This window comes from Tyto alba, unplaced genomic scaffold (assembly GCF_018691265.1).
Source record: "Tyto alba isolate M040663 unplaced genomic scaffold, T.alba_DEE_v4.0 Super-Scaffold_38, whole genome shotgun sequence".
NCBI classification, from domain to species: Eukaryota; Metazoa; Chordata; class Aves; order Strigiformes; family Tytonidae; genus Tyto; species Tyto alba.
The window spans coordinates 15583363-15609182 of NW_024881313.1; the positions used below are offsets into that span (position 1 = coordinate 15583363).

The window sequence follows — 25820 nt, forward strand, 5'->3', positions numbered from 1 at the left end:
ATTTTCTCAAGCTGTCAATCCCATAAATTTACCCTGAGGTTGGAAGCTCCTTTATTTCCATTCAGAACTTTTTGTTGTTCTACTGTGTACCATCACCCAAAACCAGGCATTCTGCAGCCAGAAGCCAAATAATCATTTTCTAACAATATATAAAGGAGAAGGCAATAGACTTTGTTCTCTCACATCTGCAACGTCCTCCCGAGGTAAACTGCAGTAAGAACTTTTTTTGGCAGTAGAGTAACTGTTGCTTAAAGATATCTGGAGACATCAAAGTGTCCTATTTACATACTTTTTTGACCTTATTCTCACTCCAGCATTGGCTGGCCTTCTCTCTGAGGTAAGACTTCCCCAGAATTTGGCTAATGATTCTCTGTCTCTTCTAAAAGTGTTTATGAAATCACTAATACCTGAAGAAACAAGTAGCCACGTTCTTCCCTCTGTGACTAATCATGGTATCAGCAGGACATTTTCACACACTCTTATTTATAATTATAGAATATGCAAAGCTTAGAAGAAACATCCATGGTTTATAGGGAACAGGCAACAGTAACACCAAAGGTGTCCACAAAGTTCTCTGCACTGTACAGACAAGGCAGTAAGTCATCTCCTCAGTGGCCAGATGCATGTGCAAGGTTGTACAGAAACTGGGGTCAGTATTATAGTGCAGACTCCCCAGTTTCAGGTTTCTAGTCTGTTGGAGAGGGACACAACATACAAGCTAGCTGAAGGAAGATGGACAGGAGCAGACCAGATTGTCACTCTTAATGTCAGGCTGGAAATAAGAATTTGAGGCTTCCAGTTTGTTAAGCATGGCATGTTCCTAACCCTTTGGACCAGTGCAAATTTACTGCCACCATCTACCTGGCAGAGCAGTGGCCTCCCCTGAGGCTTCACGGGTAAGTTAGGAGAAGTGGATTTATGATATCCACAGCTCCACTCCCTGCTGAGATAAAGCTGCATGGGATGAGCTTGGCTGCATAGACCCTGGGAACACAATATCACAAATCCCCATACCCTCAAAAACCTCTTGGGTCCCAACATTTTCTCTTGCCATAGGCTCCAAAAGAGCATCTCGGCACTCTGTCATTTATTGCTCCATAACCTGTCATGAGAATTAACGTGCCTCTCTCTTGCTCAACAGTGATTGACATGGTTTTAACAAGTGTTTCTGGTTTCCCGAGGGAATACTCTGCTGAAAACCAAACGATCCCTGCATCCTTCCCACACTGCCTGCTTACACCCTTCCCTGCACAAGCCACGGCAACTCAGGGAGAGCCTGGCAGCTGATTTGTGGCACCCCAGCAGAGCATGGTCTGTGGGCTTTGCTTCTCCTTTTGGCCTGCTTTGAACATTATTCCCTTTTGCATTTTACCATTAAGGTAATGCAGGGCCCTGAGTGCGATAGGATTGCAGTTCTTCCCAGAAAGCTGTGATTTCACATACATGTGTTTTGTGGACAAGAGACTTATTAGTGTGTGACACCTGAAATTCAAGCTAAAAGAATACCAAGACTGATCTATAACTTTAATCATTTCAGGTTTCCCTTTAGTGCCAGCATCTATTCACGCTGTTGCAAGAGCCAGATACTTCAATGACAAGTGAGTAGCATATCTGGTTTTGAAGGAACTTAGCATTATTTAACTGTGTAACGCATTTTATTTGAGTTAATAATAAATTTTATTGTTGTATTTCTCTTCCAGTTGCTGGATGAGTGTTGACACGCATTTGCTCTATATTGTTCATGGACCTGTAATGGCAGCTTTATTGGTAAGAATAGTATTTGCTGTCAACAATTCAATAATTATTTTAGAAATGCTGCTAACCTATACAGAGTTGAAGTTTCTATACTTTAAATATTTTTATCAAAACTCAGAAGTAGCTAGAGGTTTTCTCTACTCAGTGTTACAAGGACAGGTTCTCAATACTTTTCAAAATCAAGTCCTGTTAACGGACCTCCCAGTAAAGAATCAGTTTTTAAGGCAAACAGAATAACTAACTGCTTGTGAAAATGAGGGTGGTCACTCCCTTCCAGCGTAACTTATTTGTGAAAAATGTACTGCATTTATGTGACATCAATGAGAGGTATAGCTATGCCTTAGCTGAGGTGAGCTGAGTGCAGGCTGGTCACTCAACACGAGTTTTACTGGTCACTGAAGTGGTATGGTCCAAAGGTAGGGAGCTAAACTAGTCCATGGAAGGGACTAGACTGGGCTGTCTGAGTAGGAGGACAAGATTCAAAGTGCAGCTCAGCCACATGTGTACATATAGCATCTTGTATGCCAGTGGTGCTGTTTGGCACTGGTAATCCTGACCTTCCTGAAAGGTGCAGAAAGGGTTTTATTCAACCCAAGCTCCAAATTCACCTTGGTGTATATCCCAAGATGCACTTTCACCTTTTGAACTGCCTTTTGCTTGCAAACATCTGCATGGATGTACCTTCAGTAATTACCTTGGAGATCAAACAGCAGGGTGGTAAATACTGGGAACACCTTTGAATAAATAATTTTTCATCTAATAGCTGAAAAAACTGAAAATCTTTCTACCCTTTCTTGAGAAGCAGTCTTGCACATCAACAATGTGAAGAAGCCCATTCCTTCCTGCTGTTCCCATAGAATCACATCTATTATGGGTTTACTGGTTCAATCTTGATTGCTTCTGCTGTTGTAGTGGCAACTAAGTTCAAGGAGAGGCCATTCAACCTTTATTTTTATCACCACGCTCCAAGTCTGTACATCTCAGACACAAAGAAAGAAGGAGGGATTTTTTTTTTATGGAAAAAGAACTATCTCTGTTTTCAAAATAAGGCATTATAATTTGTAGCTTGTGTTTATGGCATTTCCAGTCTTATTTTTCTTGTCAATGTCTACAGAATGTCCTGCATGATTTGCTACAAAAATCCCATAGTGACAAGACTGACTCAGAAGAGTTCAGGATTTTTACCTCTGTAAAGACTTTTTTCCAATTTTCAGTTACTTCCAGAAATTCTAAAGGTGAAGGTTAAGCAGACTGAGTGAAATCAGAGTAGGATGAAGAATAAGGTTTATATTTAATGCTGAATGTGACCTCAGAAGTCATTTATTATCCCTTTTTTTCTTCCAGTAGAGCACAAATATAAAACAGTTGAAACGTCTCCCAGTAGTCAAGAAGTCTTAAAATCATAGAATCATAGGATACGAGGTTGGAAGGGACCTCAAGGATCATCTGGTCCAACCTTTCTTGGAAAAAGCAAGGTCTAGACAAGATGGCCCAGCACCCTGTCCAGCTGAATCTTTTTTGTGTCCAATGTTGGGGAAACCACCACTTCCCTGGGAAGATTGCTCCAGTGGCTGATTGTTCTGATTGTCAACAATTTTTGTCCAGTGTCCAATCAGAATCTCCCTAGGACTAAGTTGTACCCATTACCCCTCATCTTTTCCATGCGACTCCTTGTGAAAAGGGTGTCCAACTTCTTTGTATCCCTTTAAATTCTGGAACATGGTGATAAGGTCTCCACTAAGCCTTCTCTTCTCAAGGCTGAACAAACCCAGTTCTCTCAGCCTTTCCTCCTATGTCAGGTTTCCCAGTCCTTTGATCATCTCTGTGGCCCTCCCACTATCAGCCTGGCTCACTATCAGCCTGGTCTGCCCTCCCTGTTCCTCCACAGGCTCTCAGCACATCCTTCAAGGAGCTCACTGTGCAGAGCAGGTTTCCATATGTTGAGCACCCACAGCTGGAATAAAATTTCCAGAAATGGCTGAGATGAGGTGCTGAGCTCCTTGGCATCACTGACAATAAGGGTCAGGAGCAAAACTTTCTGAACTGTCTGACATTTCTGTCCTGATCCAGCAAGTGTTAACTTTTAGCTGTGGGTAGTGTACCACCGGGTCCATGCAGTCTGGTAGAGACAAGGGGTAGCCTAGGTTTTTCTCAAGAGCAGTCTTGCCTCCCTGCTTGTACAGAAGCCTGAAGTATCGGCCCATGTAAGCTGGAGCACATTCCTCACAGAAACTGTGTGCCCCCATAGATCCCATATGCCCAGGGATATGCTGGGGTTTGTCTCACCTGGCTGCAGACATCTTCAGTGTGGACTGGAGCAAGATACCTAGGTGACCTTCAGATTCAGAGGAGAGTCCTAGGGACAATTCACCCATCCCATTTAAACTTTAGATATAGAAACGAGATTAATTGTTCCCTGGAAATCCTAAATTTGCCCACATCGGTGTCAAAATAGACAGTGCTTCCTGGAACTGATCCCTGCCTGCCTGAAACATCCATGCAGGCTTCCTAAGGGGAGTGTGTAGAGCAGCTTAACATCTCTTTTCTGAAGACATTCAAGGTACTTTCCAAGGCCTGACACCCAAGAAGCTGCCCATTATGAGCTAAGATAAATCTAGAAAGTTACATTTTACTGCAATTTATGTGCTCTGTATTTTTATTTTGAATGCCTGTTTAATTTTAACACTTTCACTGATAACATCTTTTCTTTTGCAGGTCAATTTTTTCTTTTTGCTTAACATTGTCCGAGTTTTGGTGACAAAGCTAAGAGATACCCACCGTGCTGAGTCCAACATGTATATGAAAGCTGTCAGAGCCACTTTAATCCTGGTGCCCTTACTAGGAATTCAGTTTGTTATTATTCCCTGGAGACCAGAAAACCGACTTGCTGGAGAAATATATGATTACATCATGCATATATTAATGCATTACCAGGTATGTTATATAGTAGCAACTTCAGCTTAAGTGATGTGTTTGCTGTTAAGTGAATTTAGCCAAAGATGCTCTTGCCAGTTGTCTGGCCCCAAAACCAAGCTGTGATTGCAGTTTTGAAGTTCTTTTCCAACCATTTTCACATTAGTGGATTATCTGCCTTTGCTCAAGTAGCACCGCTGCAAAAAAAAACCAATCACAAGATAGGGAAACAGTGAAAAATGTAGCACAAATGATCAGATGGCACTATTTCTAAACTAAAGAGAAAAAACTGAGATCACAGAGGGCTTTTATGTTCCAATGTGATTTCTGTTGAAGTGCTCAAATTGACTGAAACTGCTGCTGTAAGTTTAGTATTAAAATTAGCTGTGTATGCAAACTGTTGTACAAAGGGAATGCTAGCACAGAATAAAAGACTGAGACAATGAAGCTTCATTTAGGAGTTAAAATTGCATTATTAGGCAGTTTAAATTAAAATATAAGACTGACATTTTGATTTCATAAATGCTCTGAAAATACAGCATCATTCAGTAAGTCTGGTTTGTTTTCTTTAAAAAACAAAGCAAATCAAACCTAAATGACTTTAAATGCTTGATTACCTCTCTGGTTTACTGACTGTAATATATCCAGTCCTATATTGACTAGGAAAGGCAGATTTCTGATGAATTCATGAATAGTGGTCAGCATGGGTGAGTACAGTGATCCACTTCTTGTTTCCTTTCATACAGAAGCTAAATGCAGAAATTATTTAAATGTTGTAGTAAGAAAGCATCTTAAAAAAAAAAAAAAAAGTCAGTGGTGTTTTTCCCTTAAATGAACTGATAATTAAAGCTACCAAAATCTATGCTTCCTGTCATCTCAGACTATATTTTCTGCTTATCATCCTTATCCCTTCAAAACTGTGGGTGTGCGTGCTACTGCATTCATAGAAAAACTGAAGTTTTAGGTCTGTTTTTGTAGTGTATGCCACGTTATATTACAGTTCTGCTTAAAAGAAATGAAAGTTTGCTTACTGTTGTGTGTTGTTACCTGTATTGTCACTTTGGTTTCAAGGGTTATAAATGAGTATCTCCAAATAAGTTCTCTGGTGACAAGTTGCTTACAGTTTTAGCAGGTTAGGATAAGATAGAGTGCTACAATAATCATTTTACTCTTAAATCATCTCTCAAATCCTGTAAGGTTGTTGAAGAATTACAAAATGAATATTGATTATCTTATTTAACAATTCTAATGATGATCATTATGCAATAGAAAGTCGCCAAATCAAGGTTAAAATGGAACCAGGAACAAAACCAAAGTATTGTGAAACTGTTGGATGAATGGTTGGATGGGATTAGGTGAGGGAGGGATCCAAAGAGGCAAAGTTTTATCTCTGATGGGTTCCTTCTGCCCTTGTCCCCATCGTCAGAAATTGGTGTCTCTCCATGGCTTGTTGCCCCCAGTTGCCCCCTGCCAATACATTGTATTCCATTTCAGCAGCAGGGACGGTGCTGGGGACACTGGCGTGGGCACATGGTGGGGGCTGCCCGTGCCCCACTGCTGCTCTGCCCAGAGAGGCCACGGGCCGTGCCGAGGGGTGGCAGCCCACCCAGGGCTGTCCCTGAGCCAGGGCAGCAATGCAGACCTCATAGAAGAACTCTTGACACCTCTGCAATACAATCTCAGTGTGTTTCCTGCCAGAATGTAAAATCTGGCTTTTGGGAGGACTATGTAGTTGTCCTGCTTACTGCAGCCAACAGTGATGCTCCCTTTTCTACATAGAGCAGATTTTTAATTGTATTCTAAGATAAACTTTCTTAATCCTTTCCCAAACATTTCTTGTATGCATATTTAAGATGACCAGCTATATAATCACTCCTCTGGTCCTCATTTTCTTCTAAGACTGATTATGTAATTAGCAGATACTAGCTTGTGTAAGAGCTATATTTCCCCACTAACTGTTGTGCTCTCATAAAATGCAGTGCAGCCTGCCTCTCCATAAACTATCAGCAGTCTATTAGTTTTTGCATCCCATGGCACGTCAATCATACAAGCAGGCATCGTGGGTGCAATTATAATTTTTTGGGGTAGAAAATATAATACATTCTCCATTTCTGCACCGGTTAAATGATTAATTTTTTAATGCCTTTTCTAGAACAGAAAGAGAAATGGATTTTCAACAGCACATCATTGCTTTAAGTGAGCACAATGGTTTGATATATTAGTTACGTCATCCATGTACATAGAAATGGTACAAACAAGCACTTCAGTCTATTGTAAAAATCAGAGGCTTGATGATGAATGAGAAAGAACTTTTTCCCACAAGAAACTGTGTAATGGTATTTCTTTCAGAGAATGGTTTTCCCAGTTGAAAAACAACACATTGAGATGTTACATTCTAGGTTTGCTCTGCTGAGGTCACTTCTGAATAACAGAAGCCAGTCTGGTTTTGGATTGTCCTGCTCTTTTTGCAATACTGTCATTAATGCTCACCATTTTGAGCAGGGAGGGTGATTTTCCAAATATCACTATATGAGCAATTCATAAACACTGTAAGTCTACCTCCCCTGTATCAGCTTGTGTCTGTTTCACCACATAGACCAGATACTTCTTAACAGATATGCAGAGTAACTATGCAAATGATGAAAAAATTGACGCCTGGCTTTTTTGCTGCAAATATGAATGCATGTACTTTTCCAGCCCAGCCAGCCAGCCTCCACTGGATCCTGTAAAAGTAGAGATAAGTATCTCCCCTCACCATCAACAGTATCAGCTCTTCAGTCTCCAGACTGTGCTTAAATGAAGATTCCACCAGAAAGATATTTCAACCCTTAAGTAGAATAACTTATCCACAGAGTGGGATGCTATAGGTGCATTGCTGAACACTCAGTTTATTAAACAGAGCTCCTGAAGTAGGCACCACAAAGCAAACATTTGCACTCCAGAAGAGCCACTGAGTTGCAGATTTTCCCTAAAGGATCTGACTTAGAAACACCAGTTAGATGCAGACTTCCTCCAGGTGTAAAACATTACGGTACAGGATGTGCTGGCTCCTTACACACCTCTGTGTCTGTCACTTAAAAGCCTGAGAAGTCCCATCATGCTGCCCAGCAAAGATGAAATGGTATGCCAGGACAAAGAGGGTGCTTCCTGCAAAGGAGTGGAGTGGCAACAGCCCTGTGTCCTGCATGTAACTGCACTCAGGTCTCCATGCCGAGATAGGGCAGGAGAGATGTGGCTTGTGTCTCTCACCCTGGCAGGGCCATCTGCACCTCTACTGGCCCTGGAGATGCTGCTGCCACTTCACCCACCCAAGGAACCACTAAGCATCTTTTGAGGGATCCCAGGCTGCAAAGAGACTGGGGTGCTGAGCTCCTGTCAGAAGGTATGCTACCGGTGACCATTATCCTAGCTTCTGATCTCTGATGTTGGTCCATAGCAGAGGCCTCACAAGAAAAAAGGAAGAGTAGAAAACTTCAATAACCCCATCATACATCGGTTAGTCTCACATACAGACCTCCCCACCAGATGCTCTCAAACAATCCTGGAGATTAGCACACTCCTGCTTGCAAGTTCCTTCCACCAACTGTACCCTCTCACCAAATTCTCTCTCCACCATCTTGTAGCTGGATATTCAGAGTCTGTCACGTTAACTAACGTGGCACTGTCACTATGCCGGGAAGAATTGGCCATGGAGGTCTGCTTGGTGCAGTGGAGAAATAGCTCCTGAATCAACAGCAATATGTGAGCACTTAAAGCTACTCTTCTCAATACCTTGCTGACTGTGGCCCTAAATGTACAAATCTGCCTCCAACTAAGAAATGCTATTCAGCATAAGGGCCTCAGTTTTTATTGGCAAATAAAAAGGTTTTTCCTATTAAATGGAGAATAATCAAAGTTTTCTTTCTCAAGTAAGATTATTTCTGTGTCACACAGCGGCTTCCAAGCAGCACCCTCGGGACTTCAGCACCCGCCCTGCCAGGCAGGAGGATCCAGTTTATAGAGGGCCTTGTTTGTGTAAAGGGTATTTGTATCTTTTAGACATGTGTTTGGGGCCACATATATATCCACCCTGATTCCAAGTTTTAAATTTAACTCTTTATGCAGATTTATACAGAACAAAATTAACCCATTTAAAAGTAGCCTTTTAAAAATAGTGAGATATTTTAGTGCATTTTAGAAGGTATTAATTCCATCTGTTTCTCTGTTTAAAGAGAAATAATATCCTATGTGATGCCAAACCAGACAGAAACACTTTCCCCTTCTGTGCAAAGTTAAGGTCATAGGACTGTTTTTGACAACATAAGGACGGGTTTTATTTCCTGTTCTTTTTTTTTCTTTGCATTATTATTAATTTTTAAATTTTCTAATATTTTTAGACAATAAAAGTTATGGAAAATATTATTTTGAAACCTGGATATTACAAAGTACCATTTTTGTATGAAAGATTCATGTACAAAATGACAGTAATGAAATCTCCAGCAGCAAGCAGGAGAAGCAGCAAAGTGTGAGCTTTGGCTGATGGGATGTCTGCATCATTTTGCAGCAGGTGGGCTTCCGTCTTCAGCCTTCTCATGTCAATCTCCCCACCTTAGCAGCATGAGAAACTGCACAGACACATTCTTTGCTTTGCCTATTTTTTTTAACCTAACATAAATGAACACTTTATAACACATTTACCTCAGAGATGCTGTATGAATGTGCTGTGAATAAAGATGAAGAGGAACACAGTATTGTTTTTCTCAAAGCTTTTTATCTTTGCTGAAATGAGAGAGATGGGAATGGGAAGTACTTCTATGAAGAACCTTGGCCATGCTTTTTTTTTTTTTTTTGCTGTCCATTCAGACCCAGAATCAAGAAGTGAATGAATATGGACCAAAGCCCGCACAGAGAATCACAGGCTGATTTTTTATATTATGGCCATTTGTACAATTACATGTGCCATCATCTTACTATACCATCCCATTAAAGCCTAAACAGCAACACAGTATGTAATTAGGGCAGAAACTAAGGCCATGGATGCACTTAGGAATAGCAGGAATAAGCATGTCTATATATGCTTTCTTGGTTTTATGGAGACATAAGCTGGAAGAAAACCAACTGAGGTATCAGAAACCCATGTAAATTTGCAGTATCACAATAGGTACTTTTTGTTTGTTTCCTTTTAGCCTGAGCAAATTACAGGAACACATAAGTCTTCTAGGAGAGTGAGACACAAATTAAATACCTGTCTAACAAAGAATTTCCTTGGATCGGTATAGGCACTTAAACACAGGGGAAAAGTCACTACGGCATCAATAAAGTACATGAAGGCCTGAGAGCTGCTGACTGTGGACAATCCCTAAGGCATGATTCAGCCAAAAGCCACATTCATCTGGTCTTCATACAGTTCCAGAAATAAAAAATTACAGAAGTCATGAAAGGCCTTAATCTCAAAATAAATGTGTTCTTCATCTCAGCCTTCAATATCACAGCCAATGTTACCCTGCTGGCTGCAGGCAACGTATCACAGGTCAGTTTAACACAGTGGCAGAGAGAGATAATTGACCTAGAGATGTGATCCTCAACAAGAATTACACCCTGAGCAAAAACCAGCAGTCATTAGAGAGCATATGGAAGATGTATGTCAAAGAGATATGAGAAATAACCTGTGGGCCCTACATGAAGTAATTAACCTACATTCAGTCTGTCACATGTTTTAATAGATCCACTATAGAATTATCATCATCCCAAGCCCCCCCTGTCTCTGAAGAGACAAAGCTGGTGTCTGCTACTGATATCTCTGTAGCATTACAGCTGAAGGTAACAATAGTACTCTAAACTATGGGCAAAACTTTATGTATAAAATTAAAGAAATAGAAATGGAAATAAAAGAAATAGAAATAATAGAAATAGAAATAGAACGTAAATAGAAATAGAAATAGAAATAATAGAAATAGAAATAGAAATAGAAATAGAAATAGAAATAAATAGAAATAGAAATAGAAATAGAAATAGAAATAGAAATAGAAATAGAAATAGAAATAGAAATAGAAATAGAAATAGAAATAATAGAAATAGAAATAGAAATTAGAAATAGAAATAGAAATAGAAATAGAAATAGAAATAGAAATAGAAATAGAAATAGAAATAGAAATAGAAATAGAAATAGAAATAGAAATAGAAATAGAAATAGAAAGAAATAGAAATGGCAGAGCCCAGATGGCTGTTGCTGGTGGATGAAGAGCAAGGAGACATATATGGGACAAACTAGAGGAAACAATGTCTTCAGCCAGAGATGTACAAAATGCATGGTCTCAAAATATCAAGGAGCCATATCTGCTCTCAGCTTACTCCAGAAGAGGAACTGAAATGGATATGAGGCATCACCACAGCTTCCTCTAACTTTTCTGTCAGAAGTTGTCTGGAGAAAACACTAGTTAAGGGAACTACACTCTCCAAGAGAAGTAAAATAGAGCAATTGCAGGATGTAACAGAGGAATTCAAATACCATACAGGAACTGAAATGGAAAATGACTTCACTTCAACAGTTCAGGTTCAAATTCTGCCTTCAGGTGAACTGCAGTTTTCAAATTCCCCGTAAACACTCTCGCTGGAGAACAGACTTAGAAAAATTTATCTGCTTATTTCTCTCCTCTTGCTTTCTTTTGTATCTGCCGTGCCTCATATGGGCTGTTCATCAAGCGTCCCTACTGCCAGAGGAGGTCAAGAGTCATCTCATTTGCCATCATGGCTGACTGCTGTTAATAAAAACACACTTTAGCAAAATAGTGAGACCCCTGCTGCAACCATGTACCATGTAGTTCAATGCAGATGTTTTGCAAGATGGGGCAAACTAATGTGCACACAGTGCAGGAGAAAATCAATATAGGCCATGGGGAAGTCACACATTTTCTCCCCTTGCATAAGTTTTTGATTTAGGAATCTGTGGTCTGCCAAAGTCCTGCTTTAGTGGTGTAAGGTTTTGCTTGGCTTTGTGGTGCTTCTCAACCTGGGGCTTATGGACAAACTGTTGTGCATTGTATATTGTATACTGGGATTTGAGTTTTTTCAGAATACTGCTTTTCCAAAACATTCAAAGAAATATTTTTTTTCTCATTATGTCTACCCTTCCTCCTCCTTGCACATGTTTTTCTGTGTTCATATTTGAAGTCGTCAAATTACACATTCCACATTAGAGAAAACTTATTGCCAATAAGTTTGCCAAATAATTGCCAAAATTCAGGTGGTCAGCACCTCTTCAAACCAGCCTGTGTATCTCTAATATATAAACATTTTGTTAAAATAGTTATTACTTACCCTACATTTGTGGTCCAAAATATACATGTAAGAGTCCAAGACATTTTACAAAGCATTATCTACAATTTAACTGATAATCAGTTAAATAAGAGTTTATTAGAAACACACAGCTGCAAAGCTCTCCAAAGCAGCCCTTGGGAACACAAGCTATTTTATTGCAGTTTTCCCCTCAATTTCACAAACTGTCATACATTTAGTTTATAATAATTAGTTTAAATAATTTAAAATAAAGGCATTTTGTTCCCAGTGATGCTATGTAATGGTATTTTAATATGAGTGAGTGTGGTTAGGACATGGACCAGTGTAACTATATGATTCTGAATGGCAGCCTCCGTGTGTGAGAATTTTCTCTCTTAATAATTTCACACTTTCTCACCTCATGTTTCTGCCTTGGCCCTATTTAATTTTGTAGCACTAGTGAAATATTATCTGAACAAATGTGGCAATAATTAAATTAAGTCATTTAGGACCAAGCTATGATCTGTGCTCTCTCTCTTTTTTTTTTTTTCTCCCCCCAAAATTCTAACTTCTTTGGGGATTTTTTTCCTTTTTCTGATCACTGATACCCCTTTTCACATCCTCTCCATCCATCATGATGCCCAACATACAAGTTCTCTTATCCTGATATACAGTTCAATTTAAAGCCATCCTGGGGCAGCTGGATTCTCCTTGGCCAACACTTTTAACTGGGTAACTGCACTCTGACAAATAAGTGGCAGCATGTAGGACACAATTCCTCTGTCATCTCTTCAGCAAAATCAGTGGCAGTGTGGTACTCCAGTGTAAGCAAAGTATCTATCTACCTTACATATAATTTAATTTTCCTTTTCTAGGCCTCTTGTACAAAAAAAAAAAAAAATTTCATAGCCAAAACAGATAATCTATAAATGGTTGTAGTATAGGAGAAAATGGTAAAAAATGTTGAAAAGACAAAAATCAATGTAATAACATAGCTGTGAGAGAGGGGTAGGTTAGGTGAACTGTCTGTGATGTAGAAGAAGTGGACTAATCTCTTTATCTTGTATCCATCAAGTCCAAATTTCCAAACAATGCCAAAAAAAAATTATGTATTCTAATCACTAAACTCTTTTCCTTTCTCTTAGGGTTTACTTGTGGCAACTATATTCTGCTTCTTCAACGGTGAGGTAAGCATGTGAAATACAGCAAATGAGCAGAACTTGAAAAATAGTCACTGTGTTGTTCATTAATGCAGAAATTAAGCATGCCATGCTGTAAACTGAAACTACACAAAGTTGCTTTTTAGTCTCTATACACAAGCATCAGCATGCATTTTTATAAGGTCTGTGCAGAGCGTTACTTGATTATCTCTGAGCAGACAAATCAGGAGCGTTACCATTGCAAAGCAGATGTCACCAAAGGAGGTACAGACATGAGACTCTCCCCCTACCATTTGCAATTTTGAGACAGAGGTCTAAGTAAAGGAGAAAAATGTTCTACTTTCCCTCCTGCCCCAGAATAGCAGGGAAGGACCACAATGTCCCATAGGAAGCAGTGAGGATGTTTGGGGTCTATCCTGGAGAGCCATGTGCTGCATTCAGCCCCAGAGCCGTGGCAGATGCCATCCCCAGTAGCACTGTCGGAGCAGAGGAGCCTGAAGGAGTGAGATTACTTTCAATCCTTTAAGGATTAGCACTGGCCCTTTTAAGGTCAGTGTTCCTCGCATAGTAACTGAGAAATAAAAGCCCCTGAGGCAAAGATGTCTCTCATTCTCTTACAGCTGGATCAATATTTTATATACCTACATCTGGTTTTAGGCCCACTCCACTAATTATTTATTTTATTTTTTACAAAAAAATAGCAGGTTAGAGTATGTCAAGAACCATATAAATTCCTACAGTAAGCCATTTTCCAAAGATGGTTAGCAGAAAAATGCTTTTTTAATACATCAGGAGCATTCAACTGTAGCGAAATAAAACACTGTGTATTTTAGCAAAGCTAGGAAGTCCTTTTAAAAGTCAGTTTTTAATCCAGAGCAGATTAGATACAGAGTAAATTTAGTGATGCTAACACTCAGTACGTCAACCTAAAGAGATATTTGTCCTCCTGCTTACCCCTCTATATTATTAGAAAGTAGCAAATTTCAAGTAATGATGTGACCACAGTGATGCTTTGATAGTGACTTGAAGCAAGTTATGTTATTGATAAGGTGCTACAGGATGCTTGGCTAACTTTCAGGATATCAGAGAGTATTAAATTCTGCCACCACCTGTCGACATCACTATATATTTGTTTCTGGCTGGCTCCTTGCATAAATGTACAGACAAATGCAACAGTAGGAAAGATTAGAGGCCTCCTGCTGTAATTCTGTAGCATGGCTTCTCAGGACACATAAAGGAGAATAACAAAATGTGAGCAGCTAATGTCACCAGAACTAACATGAAATTGTAACTGTAAAGATCACACTACAGAAATTCATGGTTTCATGAGTCCAGTTAAGCAAAGTTGGAGAGATGTACAAGTCTCTTTTCTTTCCACATTTCTGTCTCCAGGGATCTGCAGGGTACTACCACCTTTTTCCTTCTCCCTTATTGTCATCACTGCCTGGCACAGTCTAATCTTCATGCCCTGGAAACACAGAAAGACTTCTGATTCTCCCTCCCTTGTAGGGAGGACCTGGTGTGGAGAAAGAAGAGACTAGCCAGGCAATTTTGAATTGTCCTCTCCCCATACGAATGACTGCATAGCTATGTACAGGCAGTGCTCCAGTGAGTCCTCGCTTGCCTCCAAACAATGTGTTACCCCAATATTCTGGTCTTGAACATTGCCATCTTCCGTCTTCATTCTCTTCAGCATCACCTTCCTTTTTTTTTTTTTATATTAGATTTTGCAAAACAAATTTGCTTAACGTTTTATAGCTTTAGCATAAAAGGTCAAGTACTTTGCAATTCTCCAACTCTAATGAGAACATACAGAATTGTGTCAAGATTAAAGGCTTTAGCAATGCTAAAAATTATGAAAGGCAGCAAGAAAATACACTGAAAACATAAAGTATCTTAAAGGTTGTTTGTTTCTTAGATATGTTTCATCCTAAAGCTCTAATTCCAAGGTACTTGTAGCAATGGCAGTGTCAGAAAAGCATATCCACCCTTACAACTCCAGGAATACAATTCTAAAGTTAGGCAATAATTAATGTATCTGGGGCATCTGCTTGCCAATATCATAGCAGACCATATATAACATTTAATTAAAAATTAGATTGCAGTATATGAGTGAGTTTACCTGTCATAATTAACCTATAGTGTGCAAGGCAGAAAACTAAAAACCACATTCCAGGAATGAAAATGAGTCTAAAATAAATATGGATCCTTTTTTTGTTCATTAAGTACTGTATTACATTTAAGTTATAATTCAGACTAAATCTATTTGAATCAAGAAAATGCACCATATTCATCCATCATATTCAGACATCCAACGTCAAAGACATACTGTTTCGTGGACTTCTGTGCTGGCTGGGCTGCTGTTAGGAAGCAACAGTAGCAGCCAGTCGTCCCTTACATGGACTGAAGATGCACAGTGTAGATCCAAATCCTGAATAACACCAGTAATCACCAAATCCCTAGTCACCTCTGAAAGCTTTTTTGGCAAATCTGGCAGCGGACAGTAACAAGACCTCTTCCTGTGAAAGGCTCTTACATGGATATTCACTTTTGATACCTGAGTTGTCAGCGACTGATCACTGAGGGGACAATTCTGGAAAGGATGATGCCCAAGATGAGATAAAAATGATTCTGATATTGAAATGTGGCTTCCAGGATTGTACTCTATTGCTCCCATAAATAATCATGTGGATGGATTAAGTACCTCTGGGTAGCTCCAGACTGCATGTAGGATGAATGACTGCTTGGTGAAGTGGCTGATCAGAAATGTTGATCAGTGTCAGACAGTAAGAACAAACAGCCACGGGGGTTCAGGTTTCCCAGACATGTTGAAAGTGACTTCTGTTGGTGCTTGAGTACTTTTCACCATCACACCCATTTTCAAAATTGTATCATCTGCTTCAGACTTGCAGACTGTCTAGCATGGTCAATGGCAGGGATGTTGAGAAACCCTCTTGTTGTTTTCTTATGGGAAATTTTATTTACTAGACTATAAGGGAAGCTTTTTTTTTAGCATTTACCATTAATGTAAGCAGAAAGTTGAAGATGACACTTCTCTAATACAGACTCAAGACAGTTTGGTGCTGTTTGCATCAGCACATTACCAAGAGACATCAAGCAAGTTTATGTACTAGAGAAGCTGGGCTGGGCTGTGCCAGAAAAGAGGATGAAAGGATTATGACCCTTTTCCTCCAAGTCCCATTTATTCCTGCAGTTACACAAGGTGTAAATACACACAGCACAAAACCTATAAAGAGGCAGCAACAGACTAATGCCAAGATGGTATTAGGTCCTTGCAAAGGTGTTAGCGGTCGCAATCGCGAATAGAACTTATCTACACACAGCAGATAAGCAGGCACTTCTTTATTCCAGCGCTGGGGAACACGGGGGATAACTCCGCCAAAGACGTGTTCGTCGATAGGTACAAAGCACAACATATTTATACACTTTTTCAGCAGAGTCATAGTTACATAAGATCAATAATTCCATAACGTTTAAGCTGACCTTTATAATGATTGGCTTTTAGTTACTTCTCCCTACCTATATTCCTATTCTACAGAAATCATTGGCTCATCCTCACTAATTGATTTAAATAGAATGGGGGGAGGGCAATGATTAGCATATTCATGTTGTTTCTTGGAAATTATTATCATATGCAAATGTCTCCGACGCATGCGTGGTTATACTGGATGGGGGTCTCTGGTGGTCGTTGATAGTCTTCATCACTGTGTCCGCTTGATTGAACTCCATCCTTGCGCATGCTCATTCCACCTTTGGTTAATGTTCACCTCTCCCTTGCCCAGTCTTTCCAACCAAACCAGTTTTCCTCAGGTACCTATTGTTTCAAGTCAAGATCCATAACCAGTACCCATTACGTTAATTCAGAGCCCATGACGATTCTTATAATGTTCAAAGCACACAGCTTACTAGTTGCTTAATCCTAAGGGCCTTAGTGTACTTTATATTTTCAGAGCTACTGTAGCTTCATGTTAAATCAAAATCATACTTTTAAACTAAAATCAAAATAATATTCTAGGATTCCAACTGTTTCATTAAGGTAACTGCAACAAAGGGAGCACTGGTCTGAGTTTGACTGCCCAAGAGAACTAAGCTGATAACTTCCCCCAGTCTTGCTGTGTGCAGTAGGACTTAGACCAAAGCCACAGTCAGGTCTTCAGTCATGGTAGGAGATTCTTTCCAAGCTGCTGTATACATCTGATGCCATAGACCTCAAAATTATTTCTCATGAGAAAATTCAGCGTGGGGCAAGTAGATTAATTTTAGTACCACAGGAACCTGGATACTCTTGGATTTACTTTTTCCTACTAGAATATTTAACGTCAAGTCTGAAAGACATGAAGTTTAGCCAGGACAAACAATGCTAAACTCAGTACCACCTGACTGTTTTATATTGCATTCATCGCCTACTACCTCACCAACCTCACTGTGAGCCCATCTGTAGAAAGAACTGTAAAAATAGTAATAAGAAGCTGTACCAATGCCTGCACTCATGTGGAGGAACATATAAACAGTGGATTTGTTTTGGACTTTTAAACTGACAGATCTTGTGCGTTTTCATATAAAATCTCAGTGTCTAGCAGCGCTGTAGTTTGTCCAACAACAACAGTGCTGTTCAGATGATACAAGGTCTCTGCAATAGTCTGCTCACCAGACCATATTTCCAGGCCTGAGGTTGCTTCTAGACTGCAAGGCTGGCCAACAAAATGGAAAGTCTGTTTGGAAAAAAAACATCCATACATCTTGTGTGCCAGAGGCATGAATGGCTAATAGAGAACAGAAAAATCTTTACAGACCTGAAGAGCCAAATAAATAAACTCAGGCTCTTAATTCATTAGGCTTTACTTTCTTCCATCTGTTCTCACAGCAGAATGCATGGCAGGCATTGCCCTGCACCTCCCAGTCCACAGGAGCCTTCTTGGTTGTTAATACTTTATGACTGTGCATGTGATTTTCAGTAATGTTGCTTAAACTTTTAAAATCCATGCATGAACAGTTTTATTTGGCACTGAATCATGATCATCTGAGATCCTTGGAATCATGGCAGAAATCTAGATTAACACATTGATTTACTCAAGTGCAGCAGCTTGTATGATCCATTATCCATTTGTGGCTGAATTCTTGTACAGGCCAGCAGTTCAGCAGAGAATAAAACCAGAGGTGCTTTGACCTCGTGCTCCCACTGCTCTGTGGAGCCTTTCAAACCTGACTGATGGCACTTCTAATCATGGACTGAACTGGCAGGGATGTGCCTGTTCTCTCCCCAACCATGCATACAGGTGTCACTCCCTTCTGAGAAGAAAACTATAAGCTCCCCAAAGTAGGATTTATAAGACTCAGTGACACTGTTCTTCCCTCTTTGGTTAACTGTGTTACCATCTCCAGATGATAACCTCCAGATCTACAGTTGCCCTGGTGGCCTGTCAGACTCCAGTTCAACTGAGAGTAGTTTGGGAGCTCAGCAGGAGCTCATCATCTTCACAGCAGCTCTTCCCTCCATGCAAGAGTGATCGAACCTGTGGGATCTCTGCAGGGGGCAGGGGAGGGGGATAGGAGAGGAACGGGAGGGCTGTAAGAGCATGTTCTTGCCACTTTCACTGAAGATGCTACAATTAATCTGATCGGATGAACTGCTCTGAAGTACAAACACAGTACTTAGGGGCAGAGGTGAAGGCCAGAGGTGTGCAATGGGTAAAAGTGGTGGTGATGTTGGAGAGGAGGCTGTGGGTGGGCAGAGCTGCTGTGGTCACCACAGATTTCTCCGTTATCCTCCTTGTGTCCAGCCTTAGTTTACAAGAGCCACTGCCCTAGTGTGATACTGGGGAAAGTCACTGATCTAGTCCTGAAGATTTCTTCTTCCCATCCCTCCCCATAGTTTCTAGGGTGACTAAGATACAATATTTATACTGTAACATCAAAAGGCAATTTTAAAGTGACTAAAATCTTTACAGGGTTTACCTCATACATAATATTTATATATCATGTGCTACAAATACATTACTCTTTCATGCAGTAATTCTTTCTCACTAATAAACTTTGGCTATGGTGTAATATGAAACATCCCCACATGCAGCCATTTCACTTTAAATCTCGGTATTGGCATAGTAAGCTTTGCTCACAGCCCCAGTAATTAAAGTTCCATTGTAACCATATGCTTTTTCCATGTTTGATATTCAATTAACCTACACTTAGCTGTTTGTTTTCTTGTCTTTATGTGTTAGGAGGTGAATAGTAATATATTTCTTCAAATGAAAAGAACTCTTAACTACTTTGTCTTGAGATAAATAATATCAAAAAGACCTAGTATTGGAAATTGGGCATGGGTAACATTTTCAGTTACTTTTAAAGGACTAGTCCGGCAAAAGGTTGTTTATTCAAGAAAGTACTCATACCAAAGTCAGTGTAACTACTTGCATGAGTAAGGATTTATAGCATCAATCCTCATACCTTGGCTTGCATCTCGGATTAAAAATAAAAAGCCAAAGCAATTGAAATATCCATTCTTGGCATGCTGCATAGTCCCACTGTACACTCAGTAAGTATCTCAGATTCATAGCAATTCCTTATGAAGCCTTGTCCTTATATGACATGAAACAGCTTTCTTGCAGGCAGCTGTGGGTGGTGAGTAAAAAAATTTTACTATATACATATTAGTAGAGTGATTAGAATTGTGGAAACTTGGGAAATATTGAAGTCATTCAGATTAATCTACATGAATCAAAGATAATGTTCTGCACAGAGCCTAGACAGTGATTTCAAACTACTCCCTGAGCAAAAATGACACACAACATCCACCTCAGCAGGAGCACAGAAACTCAGGGACACCACTGTCATCTCAGACCCTCACCTGCACCTGCCTTACTCTGGAGAAGTGGTCATTTACAACAGATTATTATGGCAAATTGCTCCTATTCTCACATTTTTCTGGCTGGAATCACTGATCTAAATGAACAGAGCCAGGTTTTACCCACTCCCTGCTCATGTCTTAGTCCTTTGGGAAGGATGTAGCGAGTGCCAGCATGCCTGAACATGCAGGTGGAGAAGGGCTTCTTATTCCCTGGCAGGACTCAATAGCTTAAGTCATATCCTAGCACCATATATAATATCACTCTTAATGTAAATGTTGAACAAAATATCTTATTCCTAGAAGATGAATGTCCAAATGTTGAAATTCTCTGCTACACAGAGGGCTATGACCAATGTTATTTTTTTGTCAGCACAGAGCCTGTTCTTAAATTAAAATAACAAAATCTCTGTTTAGCTGTACTTATCCTCCAACTCTTTCTCTCTACAAAATTAGCTCTGGCAAGCTCTTAAAGTGTACTTACACTTTGCCTTTCGTGGCCAGTTTTACTCAAGGTTAAGTTTCTTCAGGGATCACAATGCATTAGTCATGTCAGGGGCAAGGATCCAGCGGCAGCATCAGATGGGTTTTAATCCCCATCCCTCCTTCCCTCTTCTATCGTAGCATGCTACTGTGTTTCTGCGCAGCAATCTGTTCAACATTTACCTCTTAGGGGAAGAGCTAACCTATACCCTCTCTCCACAAGCAGTAACAACTGCATAAACTCAAGTTGCTCTGATAGGATAGGCAGGGAAGGAGTTAAGGCTGAGAGCTAAGAAACTTCTTCTGCTTCTGGAGCTGGGACCAGAGGGGAGGAGAGAGGTAGACTGAACCTGATGGAATTAGACCTGGAGCTTTTCCCTTCTCTTCCCCTATTTCCTGCATCATATTAAAATGTCTACAATTATAGGGGTTTACCTTAAGCCTCACCATAACTATGTGTTTCTTTAATAGGTACAAGGAGCTTTGAAGAGGCAATGGACACAGTACAAAACCCAGTGGGGCCAAAGGCGCAGAGAGCACTGTTCCACGCGATCTACCTCCTACACTGCAACGTCAATCACAGAGGTCCCTGTTTACCTGTACCATCATGATTCCAACAATGAACAGTTAAATGGGAGATACCTAGAGGACTCTGAACTTGTTGCATTAAAATCTGGAGAGACATCTGCCTAGCTCAGCACCAGCCATTGCAAATACATAATTTCACATTCTGCTTGTGAACAAAGTAGGGAGAAGGGTGGGAGCACGGATATCCAAGCCACTGTAGAAGAGGGCAAGACCAGGTGAAAGGATACGTCATATTCAAACCACATCAGTGTCTGAAAGTGATGGCATAGAGGGAGTCTGATGCAGACCTTGAAATAGGAAATTTCCTCCTGTGTGCTGCATCAGGGAGCAAATGTGGACCTGCCCACCAGGCTATGTCATCTCCACATCTTCTGCCACCAGCTGTATGAAGTGACCATCCAACAGTAGTAATAGTGCCAGGTAGCCCATAGCAAATAGGAAAGAAAGAACCAGTACATTGCAACTGGAAACTTTCAGCACTTTTTGCTTTCAGTACTTTAACACTAGATTTTGAACTATCAGCTTTCACAAGATATAACTGGCTTGGAGTCCTTTACTTATGCCCTTTTAATGAGCCTGATGACTTCTTAAAAGATTTTGCACATTGCAAGACAAATCAAACAGACAAACAGAAAAAGAATCACTCCAAACTATTCAAATCTTGATGATCCCCAAAGGATAGCCCAAAATATTATCAACCCATTAGCATGTGCATAAAACAAATGAAGGTAAAGTAGTCATTGCATACCAGGATCACAACACTCGCTGAGAAACAGACTGTTTCTTTAGGCTGCATCACACAAGTCTTGAAGGCATCTCAAAATAGCTTTTGTTTAACAATACTGCTAGTTCTAGAATATTTATTTATAGGAAAAAATGTCACCCTACTGTTGCCCAGAAACTTATCATTACTACACAATTCTTTCACCCTGAAATAACTGTGAAATTTGTTTGGAAATTATGATTTTCTTTAATAGCCATTTTGAGATGAACGCTAGATGAATGCTTGCCTCTATAATAGAATTATGATCACTGTAGTAAAGGACTCCAGGTAAGAAATAAGAAACTAATGTCTTAGCACAGGAAGCATCTATTTTTAGAATCTGCTTGCTGCTCCGAGTCTCTAATTCTTGAAGGTGATGATTTCATGTGTGAGCCTGTCATCAGGAAGACATGATGAATGTACAGTTTTGTGAGTAATAAGCACCTTTTATCACACATTCAAAGCATCATTAGAGTCTCTATGTGATTACTGAGGCAGAAATCAGGTCAGGGAGAAGCTGATTTGCAGTTAAAAGTTACAGTACTGTCACAGCAAAAGTTTGGGATATCACAAAAGAAATAAAATATATTAATTGCCTACATGAAGCTAATTCTAAAGAATCTGCAAGCAGCAAGGCCAGTGCCAATGAAGTTTTATAGAGCTGTGACTCCTATGGAGTTTTATGCATAAAATGTGTAATTAATATAACGTTATTCCTTCTTGCATCTCTGAAGAACTGTCCTACAGATTTCCCACTCCTTTGCCTTTGGCTGAGATGTGCATGAGATGTATCAAATGCTAGCAACTTCACAATACTCATCACAGTCTTTAACTTCGAAAGAAGCTGAAAAGTTATCAATCCCTATTTGTTTTCCCTGCTAATACACTTGCATCTGATGCTTCCACCACAGCCCAAGCAGGAAGACACGGTCAGAGGAAGGGGCAGCTACAAGTGCCAGTGGTGATACTTGCTCATCTCAAATATCTAATTACCAGCTGTGGCCCGGGAGTTGTAAAAATACTGCCCTATGTGACAGATGAGTGGAGAGAGATAGAATGGAATCCTTTATGCTGCATGTTGCATTCATGTGGGACTTCTGCTGCTGCCGTAAATCTTCCGCCTTTCCTTCATTTGCTTGTTGCAATTCCATCCGTAGTGATTTTTCTCCTTAGCACTGTATAAGGTACTTAAAATATCATAGGGTTATAACAGTCTTAAATCCAGATCTTGTCAGATGTTAAAGGAGAAGAGAAAAAATGAAATAAGGCACTTGAGCTAAACATCAATTCTTTTGAGGTAACTTTGGGGGCTACAGACAAGGGGCCCTAATCTGGCACATGTGTTGAGAAAAGGCTGCAGGACAGTCTGTATGCCACAAGGTAATTATTCTTGTCCCAGAGTCCCATAGGAAGAGATCATAAATGAGTCTTGTCATAAACCTTGATAATCTATTTCAGATTCTGTTGAAATAATCAGGCACATCCCTGTTGACTTAGATGAGCAGTGAGCAATTCTATTCAGTGTTCAGGTACAATTTACGCAATACATTTCAGCATAGACCTTGAAAACAGGAGGCAATTTCGTCTTTGGCAATTTTAAACCATTTTTAACTCAGTCAGGCTCAGTTTTTCCTTCACTGACACAACTAAACCCTAGGCTTTACCTTCCATTTGTAAATTTTAAATGGAGGCTCACTGTACATGTCTACTTAAATGAGTCACCATCTCACTGGATTCCTTCCAGGAATGAGCTCGTGAGGGATAGGTGTAAACCTAGCACTACAAGAGGGGACCAAATTCCCTCTATCCGTATGTGAGGCATTACCTTGCAGGGAAGAGGCTTGCCCTGTTTGTGCCACCAGCACACACACGTACCCACTCTGCACCCTGTTGGGAGGAGTGAGCTGCTGGCGCTGCCACCGCAGAGCAAGAGAGAGGAGCCAGGGAGCAAGAACTAACTGTCTGCTGATGGTGCAGTTCATCGCATGGCTAGTGGAACATTCACAGGAAAATACAATCCCATGTATTCATGCAAGCCACAGACCTATTTTCCAGAATTCAAGGAATATGAAGGCAGTTATTTTTTCAGGCAACACTATTTCATGTATTGCTATTTCTACTTTTACCAGCGAACAATGGAAAGTGGAGGAATTAGTTATTAAAGACGATAAAGTATCTCTGCTATGAATGCTGTATTTCTGAATAGCTTTGAGGCACACCACACTTCCCCAGAGAGCTCCAGAAGGCATTCCTAGTTTCTAAAGACACAAATGAGCTGATTGTAAAAGAAGTGTGTGTAATACAGACAATTTAATAATGGACATGTTTGTTTTAATAATGTATATGTTTACATGTAAGTACAAGTTGTTTTACAGTCTATTATGTTCATGTGAATGTTCAAAATGGAAATGCTTTGCCATTATAGCAGTTGTTTTCTTTCTTCACTAATGAAATTTTCTTGCTCTGTTCAGCAGAATGCTCTGAAAAGCCAAATTTGAAATCTGGGGTTTAGGATCTCAGTTTGAGCTTCGGGTGGTGGAACCACTGTGTGGTTGAGTCTTTCTTTATTGGCAGCTTTGGTTTCAGTGGAGGGATGATGATTTGCAGCCACTAAAAATTTAGTCTAACATACAAACGAAGTTCATGGTTGGCATCACCCTTGGGCTTTGCAGGAAAGGCTGTGTTTTAGAGGTGCTTGCTTAGTAATTTCTAGTCAAAATATTTTCCAATGAAAAATGCTATTTTTCTTCATCTCGTGATGGTTTGAAATGTTGTCATTGCACACATAAGGTAAATTTCACTTCTCTGTTTTATGTATACAACCATACACTAGTGACAGTAATATTGGGAATGCTGATACAAACTCAATAATTATGATGTCTTGCCAGTAAGGTGTGTCTAATACATTTCACAGGAATGGAAGAAATGCATAACGAATTGATGTATCAAAAGGTAGGAAAGGAGCTGACACTTGAATCTGTGGATTCAAGGTGTATTTTAAGAGGAAACTAACCTTACATTAATCACCTCTGCAGTATCTGTTTCCTCTCATACACTACACCTAACACATGAAAACCCTGTTTAGTGAACATTTGCTCTGGCAGAAGGGTTTGTGTGCTTGCTTTGTTTGAACAACTAAACCTATCAGGAATATACTGGCTGCTATTCTTTGCTAGATACAGAACCACAGCACAAATTAAAAGACTTGTTGTGGCATGGGATAATGAAAGTAAGACTTGGTTTTTATTTTATTTACTTAATAAATATGTTTTAGCTGAAATTAAACAGCAACAAAGGTAGAACAGAAAATTTTATCTGTATTAAAATTCTTAGCAATAACACTACCTTAATTAAAAGTCTGCCAGTATTGCTATTACAAAGTGCTCATGTGTTTATAATGTAGCAACATAACTGTTTTGGGATAAAACCAACCACACAAATGTGGTGAGTTTCTGTCCTCTTTTCCCAAATCCTCCTCCATCCTTTGCCAACCTTAATAAACAAAATCTGAGCTTTTTTTCAAAGATGCAAATCCTAAACACTGACAATGTGAAGGTATCTGCATTTCCAGTGCTTGGAATTTTAAGTCAGATATGTTTTCATAAAGCTAGATATGCACAGTTGTTTGATTACTGCTCAAAAATAAGAGCATTTGTAATCTAAAAGTAATTTGCATTGAAACAGTAGTTGATCCCAAGACAGTGAGACTCTGAAGTGTGTGAGCATGCCCTCTCTGCCCTCTGGCAGTATAGAAGACCTGAGCCCAACTACATGCAATTTGGACCCAGTGCTAACCACAGGTGGGGGAAAAAAAAAAAAAAAAAAAAAAGATGGAGACTTTGTAACTAATGGTAGTGCCAAACTGGGAAATTTGAGTTCCTGGGGCAGCTAGGTCATTGTAGTGTAGCATTGTACTTGCTCCAGGAAAACACTGCTTCAGAGGGACTTTGCAAAATGAAAGCATGGGCCCTACACAGAAAATGTCATCAGCCAGCGGTCAGGGAAGGTCAGACTTCCATCTTGAAATACCACCTCAGGAGGA

General features: G+C 39.9%; 1 protein-coding gene across 2 annotated transcripts in view; it reads left to right on the forward strand.

Moving 5' to 3' along the window:
* Positions 1 to 25007, forward strand: part of CALCR (calcitonin receptor) — a 170952-nt gene extending 145945 nt beyond the window's left edge. For both annotated transcript variants that reach the window (XM_042802259.1, XM_042802260.1), the window contains exons 9-13: positions 1538 to 1598; positions 1701 to 1767; positions 4471 to 4689; positions 13068 to 13109; positions 20899 to 25007. In XM_042802259.1, coding sequence (XP_042658193.1) covers positions 1538 to 1598; positions 1701 to 1767; positions 4471 to 4689; positions 13068 to 13109; positions 20899 to 21120 — 611 coding nt within the window. In that variant the 3' untranslated portion in view covers positions 21121 to 25007. The remainder of the gene's footprint in view (positions 1 to 1537; positions 1599 to 1700; positions 1768 to 4470; positions 4690 to 13067; positions 13110 to 20898) is intronic.
* Positions 25008 to 25820: the final 813 nt, after the last annotated feature.